Genomic DNA, 12,579 nt, shown 5'->3' with positions numbered 1-12,579 from the left:
TAACCCACTCGGTGATATATTTCTTAAGCTTGGGTGTGTGTTTCGGCAGTTGCTTACATAAGTGCACTAATGGAGTAATGTCTTCCATGCTTAAATCTGTTCTCTTTCTCTTATACAACACTTTTCAATGCTTTCATGCAACTTTAACATTTCCAACAATATGAGCAAGCACCAAACACTGCAAGCTCCAATCCAATTTTTTCCGCCAAACTCTTTTATATCACCAATTTATTCAAAAACATCAATTCGTGTGAGATTCCATCTCAACTATCGAATTGTGCAAAAACTTAATCAGTTTTCATAAACAAAAAGAAATGTCTTTCACATGTGACAGCACAACAGAACATGTAAAACAGACACTTAATAGACTAGACAGACACCAGCTGGACACAAATATCTCTGCCTCTAATCATTACCCCTACATGGAGTTTAAACGAACCCCGTTCATGATGTCTTTATACGTGGTGGTGGCCTAATCGTTCCCTATTATGTGGGACTCTGAGTTCACGTTTTTTCTGGCCGCTATATTAAAGTGCAGGAATAAGGCGAATCCTCTCACTTCTCAGGTGTCCGCCCTGGTATCCTATCTCTTCTCAGGTGTCCGCCCTGGTATCCTATCTCTTCTCAGGTGTCTGCCCTGGTATCCTATATTTATTCAATTATTCTCAAGTCATTATCCGCTTATATACAGTCTTCTCTACGTCTGACCATTTTGTTTTGACCACCTCCCTCCATTACCTTTTCCCTTTACTTGTTCTAAAGCCTATGAAATTTGCCAAAGCACTCAATTTTTTGCTTCACTCACCGTTCGCATCGTTCCCCTCTGGACCCTCGGGATCACTGCCTCCGTTACCGCCTCCTTCAGCTTTTTCATCTGATCAGCTGCCCGTAGGAATGGGAAGGGATATGGATTTTTAAAATGGGTCCCTTCAGGCCCCACTGCAGTTTTGGATCAATTACACTACCATTGTCCACAGGAAGCTTCACAGTCTACTCAGCTGAATGGCGAAGGACTTGTGATATTGCCGAAGACCCAGAGTTACTTTGTGTCGACGGTCAATAGGTGTATTATCTTAATCAATAATAAATAATCAATTGTTTCCAACCATCGAAGTGTAAACGAGTGTGAGTGGCCCCTGACCCCTGACCAGCCCATAGAATCAGAGCTCGCTCTGGAATACTTTAAGACAAGATAGCTGCACCTTGAGGTGGATGGGGGTGCAGATTTCTTACTCCAACACCAATCAATAAGGACAACTCAATGGTTTGGCAAAGGGGAGTCCGTTTAATGACAAGTACAGAAAACGGGGAAATATGGAGATCAACAATGGTGTGATGGCCCGTCTCGCTTCAACACCCACCAATCTTCATTTAAACAGTAACAGTTCTACCCAAAATTCATCATCATTGATGTGTAACACTCAAAATGTGTCATGCAGTTCTATTGGTTGGAAAAGGTAACTTACGTATAGGTGCTATATCTGTATATGGTAATGGAGTGTGAGGATTGGTTAACTCTTATCAGGAGGGTGTCTACGTCCTTCCCTCTAACATTACTCGTGTAGACGTCACTAAAAGTACGACGTCTCATTGGTTCTACTAGCTATAGGACCCTAGATTATTTGGTCCATTGTGATTGGGTTGGTTACACCCCAAGCATAAATCTCCACTTTAATTAGCAGCTTGCAGAATGGTCACCCAGATGCAGGATGCCCCAAGATTCACCCTGCCTCCCTTCCATCAATCAGTATTTTAGTGCTATGTGTCAATTAGTTGGCTGTGGTTGGCCTCAAAACTGTAGCTTCTTGTCAGGAAAAGTTATGGTATCTTCTGCTTTGGGTGACATCAGACATTGGTTCCTCTTCGCGCTTGGCTGGTCACGTGTTAGCACACCGTGAATTTGCTTCGCTTTCCTTCTATTTGTGCATTTAATTCTCATTTTCGGCCACCACCTGCCTGGGCCTCCTTATCTCGACCTTCACGGGGCAGGCTGCTCTGCTCGTTGCTCGTTAACTTTGGATTCTCCACAGTTACCATCCGCTTCCCATTCTTGGTTTGACCTTGATTTCCCAGGCACAGCCTGCTCCTTGCTGAGTTTCAATTCCGCCATCTCTCTTCTTGTTTTAGCTGGAAAAAGAATCCTATCCTGTTTGACCCTTAGTAACCTGGGTTAATTCTGCTTTTGTATAAAGTGGACTCGCACTTATATAATGTGCTTCGTTGAGGTAGATATATAGTTGGTGCTTGCCGCTCTATTCTTCTACTAAGCATAGCAAGCCACACTGTTTTCTTAGCTTCTTGCGGAACAAGCATATGTACAGGCATTAGCTAGTTTGAATATTTTCGTCCTGCGTTACAGTTTGAGTTTCTATCTGTTTCAACATTGTCTTTTCTTCTAAGTTCATTTCATCCTTATTCATGACATTTCGTCTTTGTGTGTCATCTATTTGTTGTCGTTTCGTTCATCTGTGAGTCTGTCCAGACCCTTACAACATCACCATTCATCTTCAATTAAGGCCTTTTGAGTTTCTTCTGGGACAGTGTTTAAGAAATCTTCATTTCGTGCCATTTGCTGGTTTGGTTGTCTCAATGGATACCTTACTGTCCATGGTTGTCTGGTTATTGACACTTCAATAGGTATTGCTCTTCTGATGGGCACTGGGCAGAGCCCTAGTGCGGCTCCCTGCTGGTTTATTTGTTCATCAAAGGTCACATATCTCTGTGTGAACGTTCCTGGTACTTCAGAATGAGCGACTGCTGTGCAGGTTACATTTGGGACCTCCTCTACAACTTGTCACGTGCCTCATGAGCTCTCAGTAATCACGGAAAGTGTGCTCATGAGATACTCTCATATAAAATGGGGCAGAGCGGGAAATGCTGACTGCATTTACGCCTCCATTTCCCACTCGGCTGACTTTTCCTGCTAACTCAAGGGGGAACGGAGCGGATTTAATATCTGTGCCCCTCCTCCGTTCCATGTGAGTTCGATGTTCATGCAGGCGGAAAAGGAATGGATTGCGATGGAATTCGCATCAGTTTTCAACCTGGTTAGAACCAGGTACGTCCCACAGGAATGCAGTCGTAACCGCTCGATGCAAAGCGTATTTAAGGGCAGCATTTACTTTACCACGAGACGGAGTGGAAAATGAAAGAGTGAAAGTGAGTTTGCCTCGTATTTGCTCTTTCTTTGGCTACTCCACCTCGCGGACCTTTAAAATAGCATGAAAGGGACCCCACAGGACATACGTGCTGACATTGGTGGTCCATTGCATGCAGTTGCCATTTTTTGTGAAATGAGGCTGATTGTGTTTAAGAATGAACTATTTTAAGTAAAGTTTGCACCAGTGCAAACACATTTGGCGCATGCATGTAGTAGTGTATTGTTTACCCCTGGCACACAAGAGAGCAGGTTGGCTCCAGTCCATTTCTGTACTGAATAGACACGTGACTTTGTCTCAAGCACCATTTTATCTTTCACATTTGCAAAGAGGAAAAAACATGCATTTCTGCCCTCTTCCACAAAAGTAGTGCAACATCATTTTTTGCCTTTTTTTGGTGCCTTGGCAAAGGTTTATGGGCCTGATTCACAGCACGTTTTCCAATGGGATTGTGCCATTATAAAACGCTTCTGTGTATCAGGCCCTAGATATGGCCAGGGCGAAATTGATTGATTTTTAAGGCAATGCATTCCACTGATCTATCAATTCACCATCACTCAAACACCCCCTTGCACCATGGTAGCCCTCGCACAAAAATCTGTAATAGTAAAACCTATCTGCTCTATTGCATCTAAAACCAGCAACAAAAACAGTGTGAAATTGATTAAAACTTTTTGTAATGTGGCTCACATCTCTAATTGGTAGTGCACGCTTAAGTAAATGCTGTTAATTCATTTGTTTTGTACATAATTAAGTGTTTTGGTGAAAGGAAATGGCAATTGCGATAAACGTCACTACTACGTAGTTCCAGTCTATACATTTTTCAGAGTCGTTGTTTAATGTTTGCCCCTCCGGATTATCCTCTTCATTTCAGCATCAGCGGCTGTGATTTCAGTGAAGGCTGTCTCGGGCTTACTGACTATGACTGTGAAAGGCATCATGCAGCTCACTTACCCCATCTTCTACATCATGCTTGTGGTGATGGTGGCGTCCTGTGCAGCCCAGGTCACGTAAGTGAGCATCTTGCCTCTCTTCACGTATGTCAGTGTAAAATCATTTACTGTTTCTCAGTAGAGACAGCAACTGCTAAAGCTTCATCTGGGCTCCTGTTGACACGATAGCAGTCACAACTCTACAATCAGGAGTTGTAGACCACATATGTAATTGCATATGGCAGCATACTTGGCTAATGTATCTTTTATCAGTTCATGCAACCACGGCCCTTTTGTGATACCAATATTATGCATGTTTCTGCCCTGAGAAGCTCTTTAAAATAAAAAAAAAAAAGACTGAAACATTTGTCGACACTGATGCACTACATAGGTTTACCACACGTTGAAATGTGAAGGCTTAAATTCACATTTTGCTTAGTTCTTTGTGCAATGCATCACACAGCTACCCACATACTATCCATACTGGACTGCTATTCAAATCTATGTACCATGTGCCCTTTGCTTTAATTCACCAAACTTTTATGCATCACACACTATACTTTTTCAGAGCTCGAAACATTATAGAAACACATTTTGTTTTTTTACTTGTGGGAATCTATTTTGGCTTTGATGACCGGGAAATGTCACATCTGCAAGAGTTCAAGATTAAATACTCTTATTTACAGAGGCCAGAGGCGTTGCTAGGGGAGGAGGGTTAGGGGGTTATAGCCCCGAGTCTTTTGGTTGTAGCCCCGGATAGAATCTCAGGGGCTACAACCAAAAGGCTAGCTAGCCCCGAGTCCTGACAGCCCTGACATTAGCGTAGCCCCGGATCATTTCCACACCTTGCAACACCCCTGCTTATTTAGTTGGGAAGCTGTTAATTGGGCTTGGGCATGGGTATTGGGTATGGGTATTGGGTATGAGAAATAGTACTTATAATCGATTTAGGAAATTGTAAAAATTAGGAGTCCCAATACATCTGGTAAATCATTCCACTTGGATGCGTTGATTGATTCTCATATGCAAATGTATACATCATCCACTATAACCGCATTGTGCACTCACTTTTAATTGTATTTGTTGTGAATCTTAGACTCCATGCAAACAATACACCAGTTACCTCCTCCTTGCCACTCGGTGTAACCCTTTGCTATATATACACTGCCACAACAAGTAAGTTACATTCAAAGAATACTCATGTCAGAAATTCTATCATTTTAATAAATTATAAAAATACGTTAAAAAAAAACACAGACAGACAGGAATAGTATATCCAATGCATGTCAGATCCTACTGATTCTTCATCAGGGAACTGCCTGTAACAAGCGTTCTCTGTACTTTCATACTGTCAAACAGCAGAGATCTTTACTGAAGCATTCTCTCTGTACTTTCTCTCTGTACTTTAATACTGTCAAACAGCAGAGATCTTTACTGAAGCATTCTCTCTGTATTTTCATACTGTCAAACAGCAGAGATCTTTACTGATGTGTTCTCTCTGTACTTTCATACTGTCAAAAAGCAGAGATATTTACTGAAGCATTCTCTCTGTACTTTCATGCTGTCAAACAGCAGAGATCTTTACTGAAGCGTTCTCTCTGTACTTTTTCTCTGTACTTTAATACTGTCAAACAGCAGAGATCTTTACTGAAGTGTTCTCTCTGTACTTTCTCTCTGTACTTTAATACTGTCAAACAGCAGAGATCTTTACTGAAGCGTTCTCTCTGTACTTTCATACTGTGAAACAGCAGAGATCTTTACTGAAGCGTTCTCTCTGTACTTTCATACTGTGAAACAGCAGAGATCTTTACTGAAGCGTTCTCCCTGTACTTTCGTACTGTGAAACAGCAGAGATCTTTACTGAAGCGTTTTCTCTGTACTTTAATACTGTGAAACAGCAGAGATCTTTACTGAAGCGTTCTCCCTGTACTTTCATACTGTGAAACAGCAGAGATCTTTACTGAAGCGTTCTCCCTGTACTTTCATACTGTGAGACAGCAGAGATCTTTACTGAAGCGTTCTCTCTGTACTTTCATACTGTGAGACAGCAGAGATCTTTACTGAAGCGTTCTCCCTATACTTTCATACTGTGAAACAGCAGAGATCTTTACTGAAGCGTTTTCTCTGTACTTTAATACTGTGAAACAGCAGAGATCTTTACTGAAGTGTTCGCTCTGTACTTTCATACTGTGAAACAGCAGATATCTTTACTGAAGCGTTCTTCCTGTACTTTCATACTGTGAAACAGCAGAGATCTTTACTGAAGCGTTCTCTCTGTACTTTAATACTGTCAAACAGCAGAGTTCTTGACTGAAGCGTTCTTTCTGTACTTTAATACTGTCAAACAGTAGAGATCTTTACTGAAACGTTCTTTCTGTACTTTAATACTGTCACAGCAGAGATCGTTACTGAAACGTACTCTCTGTACTTTCATACTGTCAAACAGCAGAAATCTTTACTGACGCGTTCTCTCTGTACTTTCATACTGGCAAAAAGCAGAGATCTTTACTGAAGCGTTTTCTCTGTACTGTCATACTGTCAAACAGCAGAGATCTTTACTGACGCGTTCTCTCTGTACTTTCATACTGTCAAATAGCAGAGATCTTTACTGAAGCGTTCCCTCTGTACTTTAATCCTGCTAGTTTCAGAATACCCAATGCATCACTTTAGGTGACATTGACATCCATGGGACTGAATCAAGGCTGTTTTGGATACCTCCAAATGAAGGTCATTTGAGAAACGTCTTTATCTCTCCTCTTCCTGTGTTTGCTTCTCGCAATTTCTAATCAGCTGCTTCTACTTTCTCTTCTGCTATCCGTGCAACACTGCATTCTCGCCTTCCCTCCCTGCCATAAGCCCCATCCACCTTGGCTCACTCGTGCTCTTCAGTCTCTCCGATCTTCTCTCTCTCATGCTGACTGAGCTTGGAATGAATCTCAACTTTCTACTGATCTTGATGCTCTCTATTCGCTGCGCACTTCTTACTATTTCTTTACCTAACTAAAAAACATTACTATTCAGATTTGTTCTTGACTCTTTCCCTTCATTCTCATCCCTTATTTGACATCATCAACCAATTATTGTCTCCTTATGCTCTTGATTCTACGTCATCTTCTAACCTCACAACTAAAATGAGGAGGCTCTATTCTTTCTTTCTGCCTTCCTCCACACCACCTTCTACTGGCAATTCTAGGGTTTCATTTTCTTTTTACTCTGTCTTCCTTCCCTCTGCTAGCAGATACCAAAATGGCCACCTTCTCGAAGCAGGCCCGCCCCACTACTGCACCTTCTGATCCAATTCCCTCTGCTCTTATTCCCACAGTGTATACCCTCCTGGTTCCAAAGCAAACTATTTTTTGTTATCTTCCCCTTTCTTCTGGAATGTTTCTTTCTGCATTTAAAAATCTCCCTCTCGGATCTTCTACCCCCACCAGTTTATGTATTATGTCTCTTTAACCTTTTCTTTCTAAATCCTCCTACAGTAGTCTATCAACAACTTTCATCTTTTCATGATTAGAATTATCTACTTCCTTTTCTTCATTCTGGCTCCCGTTCTCTTCAATCTACCGAGTCTGCTCTTCTACAAGTCACTGACAATCTCTTATCTGCCTGACCTTCTAAGCGTCATCCTTCCTTGACCACTTAGATCTCTCAGCTGCCTGACCTTCTAAGCCGTCATCCTTGATGGCCACTTAGATCTCTCAGCTGCCTGATATGTTAGATCACACCATACTTGTATCTACGCTTTTATCCTTGGCACTCTTGTGTACTCTTCTTCACTGTTTTATTTTTACCTTCTTTCTTACTGAACCTGTTCTCTGTCTTAGGCTGTTCACTTTTATCCTTCTCTTCCTCTTCAGGTTGGAGTTCAAGGTTCTGCCGTCTGTCCTTTACTTTTCACACTACACCTCGGTCTGCTAATACCTCCTCTTTCAATATGGCCTCCTGTTACTTTGCCAATGTTTCCCAAATCCTTTTCTCTCTTTTCCAATCCTTTTATGAATCTCTTCACTCCACTCTTTCATGTTGTCTCTCTGCTATTCAGTCAGGGATGCTAACTTGTTCTCTTCTAAAAATAAAATTCTTTATTTTCCTGATTCCTACACTTCCCTTTCTCGTCCTTCTTCTTCGGTCTTCTTTAATCCTAGTCATCTTTCTATATCTAAGTCAGCTTGTAGCCTTGGCTTCATCGTTGACCCCTCTGTCTCTTTTCACTTTATATCCCTCATATAAGAAAGTGTGCCCTAATAGCGTCTCTGTGTTAAAGTTGAACTTAGAAAGTGTCCCCTAATAGCGTCACTGTGTTAAAGTTGAATTTAGAAGGTACTCCCAACACCATTGTGTGCCACTTTACTGATTACCACAATATCACACTACTATGCTTACTCTCTCCTATACACCACCATTCAACTAGAACACAGCAGTACTATGACACATTCGGTAAAGCTGTTCTCATACTAACATGACTCATCAAACTACCCATCATCCTAATAAATCACAGTTAGCTAGCACATACCGGCTAGCTTACGTGTCTCCTCAGGCCTAACGCAGCCAGAACTCAGTCTGGATGTCCACCCTCCAGACTGAACACATTCAACTGATCTCCTCAGCACCACACCTACCGCTAAGGAGCAGCTTTCATGCAACAACCACACCAGCTGCACACATACCTGGTGCGCCCACGCACTTTATGACTATCTCTCTCTCTCTCTCTCTCTCAACTGAGTTGAACTGTGGTTCCCGAGGGCGTTCAACCTACCAGCGCCTTGAGATCATACTAATGATACATAAGGCGCTATACAAATGCAAAATAACATAACATAACATACTGTTCTGCTCATAGAGGCCATCTTTACCTTTGTCACGGCTCTAAAATATGGCCTTTATTCACTTTTCAAGCCACTACGCTCCCAACTATAACTCTTATCTTTTCACAGCTTAACTATTGCTGAGCTCTTCTTGTTGCTCTCCTGGCCTATGCCTTTCCCAGCGTCACTCTTTTTCACTCCCGTTCCTCTGCAGCTCCCTCACTCGCCTAACTTCATTGGCTCCCGTTTCATCCCTGTCTGCTATTTCACTTTCTTTGTATAGTTCTTCTTTGATCACCCTTTACTCTTCTCCTCACTGTTAACTTCTGCGTCTCCATGTCTGTTCTCTTGTCCCTTGTGAGCAATCTCGTTCATTCTTTCACTCTGCATTTCCTTAAACAGTGGAATTCTCTGCCTCTCCATGTCATTGCTGCCCTCCCTTGCCATCTTTCACTCCTTACTAAGGAGCATCTTCTTCTCTCATATGAAACCTACTCTTAAAACTATAAATAATTATGTATTTTCATTGTAACATAATTTGTGGTCAATTGTACCACTTTTTAATATGAACATCTCCTTGGCGAAAGCGTTATATAAATTCAATAAATGAAACTGAGCTAATATATCATGTGCCTGTGGGATTGCAAGGTCCATTAGCTCCCATGGCTGGGGAGCCAGCCAATCGGGTTACTTGGATCGCCGACTGAATCCCAAGATACAAGCCTGTGTTCCAAGCAACCTGATGGCTTCTCCTCTGCCACCTTAACCCCAACTACCCCTCCAGTCAGTGTTCCCTTCCCTCCCCACCTCCTTAACCTACTCACCTTATTCTTTTGGCGGCAGCGCAACTGCCAGCAGAACTCCAGACTCCCGGGTCACCATGGAAATGGAAGAGGGTCTCCTCATGGAGCCTTGTCTTCCAGCTTCATGCCAGCCATCTTAGGTACATTTTTGTATGTATGAGAGGGAAGTCGCAAGCGCTTCACATTAATTCATACAAAATATATTGCAGTCAGCTTCCCGGGTTCCCAGATTGGAAACACGGAGTGCTAATAGCAATAACAGCTGATCTAGCAGGCCGTATTATGTGGTAATGGCGCCGGGACCCATCGTTAGGGCCCTTACACTGTAACTTTGACTCCAGGCTGTTACCACCTGCCAGATCTGCTGTTATTGCCTAAATATACTAGAGTGGGCAGTATGTGATGCATTGACTGGTCAATTTAAAAAAAAGATTGCCCCTGTATGTTGCCCGACCCTGTACTATTACAGAAAACCCACCATGTAATGGCTAAACATACAATATAATGTGTGCCTTCTCTATGTGCTTCGTGCATTGCATTGTGTGATATTTTGAACTGGGCTCTATGCGTAGCTCGCAATACTTCGGTTGTAATGAGCGTTTTCTAATGTTCTTTAACAGTTCAGCATAACTTTGCAATTGTTACTTCACAATGTTTTCCTCTAAAGAATCTACCAAACATGAGAAGGAGGCACGGAACTAACAGACAAAAGCCACTCCCGGGGTCTTTAAACTCGATACATACACATTGCTCTGTTTAAGGTATCCCCTATTTAAAAGCTTGTAAAGTAATTTCTTTTATTGGCAAATTGTCCACACATACAAAAGATGTTCTCATTATTGTTGTACATCTTGGCAAAACTATTGCCATAGCTTCCACACGAAGCTACAATTATTATTATTATTATTATTATTATTATTATTATTATTATTATTATGATTATTATTATTATGATGATTATTATTTTATTTATTGAGCGTGGACATGGCTTTGAGAAGCAACGGAGCTCTTTACAGGGGTATACAACAGCGCAGATGCATAACAGAGCACTTTTCAGTGGTAACAACAGAACAGATATACAGCAGGGGTTGGGATACAGATGGGCACAGAGGAGGTGCACAGCTGTACCGGAGTGGCGGTGAGGGGGCGGGGACACCATCTAGCGAGTCAGGTGGCATGAGGGGCGATGTGATGGCCTAGGTGTTGAGGTGGAGACATTCCTTGACGAGGTGGGTTTTTGAATTCTTTTCTGAATTGTAGGAACCTGGGTGCAAGTCTGATGCTGATGGGGAGGTGGTTCTGTGGTATTGGGGCGTAGGAAGAGAAGGCTTGTTATCTGGTCCTTTCCTTTTTGCAGCAGCAGAGTTCAGGTTTGCATGTGTCCTGGCTTCTGGTGGTGCGCTGTCTGCCAGAGATGCTGAGTTTCTCCGCAAGGTAGCTAGGTGACTTGGGGGGGGGGTGGAACTGCCTTATAGATGATGCAGCAAGACTTGAAGGTGATTTGTGCGTGCAGTGGGTGCCACTGAAGGTCGATGAAGTACGGAGTAATGTGATCGTATCTGCATAGACCCTTGATGATGCTTGCAGCCGCATGTAGGACTTTTCTCAGGGGAACAAGGGAGGACAACAGGAGGCCTTCGAGGAGTGCATTGCCCCCATCCAGGTGGGATAGGACCAGTGTTTTAACAGTGTATCTAAAGCTATCTGGAGGAAGGAAGGGCTTTACTTTTCATATGAGGGAGAGCTGATACCAACCTGTCTCAGTTTTCTTAGCTGTTTGTGTCTTGAAGGAGAGGTGTTTGTCGATGTGGAACCTGAGGGACTTGGTGCAGGAGGTGAGCTCAGGTGTGAATCTCCCAGAGTTCATGGTTGATAGCCAGGTCTGTATGTCTGGGTGTTCAGTGTTGTTGGTGAGGATTAGGAATTCGATCTCGGAGAGGTTGAGCTTCAAGTATGCACTGGGCATCCAAGGCTGGATCAGCAAGAGGCAGCTGTTGACCTATGGATATCCTTAATGGAGTGGATCCTATAACTGTGTGTTGTTGGCGTATTGGGGGTGTGGATGGTGTGTGTGGCTAGGAGGGCTCCCAGTGGCTCCATGTACAGATTGAAGATCAATGTGGTGAGGATGGAAAACCGCGGGACTCCACAGGTGACGGGTAGCAGTGTCGATCTAGAGGAGTCCATCTGAACAAACTGCTGGCGGTTGGTGAGGTAGGACTTGAACCAGCGTAGGACAAGGTTGCTGATCCCCATGCTCCGTTGTAGGGTGTTCGTAAGTGCCTGATGGTCCACTGTGTCAAAGGTGGCTGAGAGGTCGAGTATAACCAGGAGGCAGGGGTGGCTGTCATGAAGGATGTTGAGGGCGTTGTCGACCACTTGTATGGTTGCTGTATCTGTGCTGCATAGGGGTCTGAAACGGGATAGGTAGGTTTGGAGGAGATTGTTGGTGTCGTTGTCTTCCTGCAGTTGTGCTGCTACCGCTTTCTTGATGATCTTACCTAGGTTGGGTGATGGGCGATAGTTACCTAGGTTGTCGGGATCCAGAGTGGGTTTCTTTAGTAGAGGGAGGATTTGTCCTTTTTTAGGGTTGATGGGAAAGTGCCTTGAGTTAGGGAGCTGTTGGTGATCTCCAGGTAGGGAAGGAGAGTTTCTGCGGGGAGGATCTTGAGCATGGATGCTGGGAGGATTTCATCTGTATATGATGTGGCTTTGAGGGCTGCCAGGGTTTCTACCAGGCCCTCTGTTGAGAGAATCTTGAATGTTGTCCAGGGTGTGGAGATTTCACAAGGAGGGACATGAGGTGGGTCTGTGGATGCAGAGCTGGTATCTATGTGCTGGCGAATCTTGCTGATTTCATCGATTAAGACAGTGTTGA

General features: G+C 43.2%; 1 protein-coding gene across 1 annotated transcript in view; it reads left to right on the top strand.

Moving 5' to 3' along the window:
* Positions 1 to 12,579, top strand: part of NIPAL2 (NIPA like domain containing 2) — a 690,092-nt gene that overhangs the window by 560,594 nt on the left and 116,919 nt on the right. Inside the window, exon 7 of the mRNA XM_069621416.1 lies at positions 4,033 to 4,168. Coding sequence (XP_069477517.1) covers positions 4,033 to 4,168 — 136 coding nt within the window. The remainder of the gene's footprint in view (positions 1 to 4,032; positions 4,169 to 12,579) is intronic.

This window comes from Ambystoma mexicanum, chromosome 5q, assembly GCF_040938575.1.
Source record: "Ambystoma mexicanum isolate Mex_15411 chromosome 5q, UKY_AmexF1_1, whole genome shotgun sequence".
Taxonomy (NCBI): Eukaryota; Metazoa; Chordata; class Amphibia; order Caudata; family Ambystomatidae; genus Ambystoma; species Ambystoma mexicanum.
This window is presented reverse-complemented; position numbering and strand designations above follow the sequence as displayed.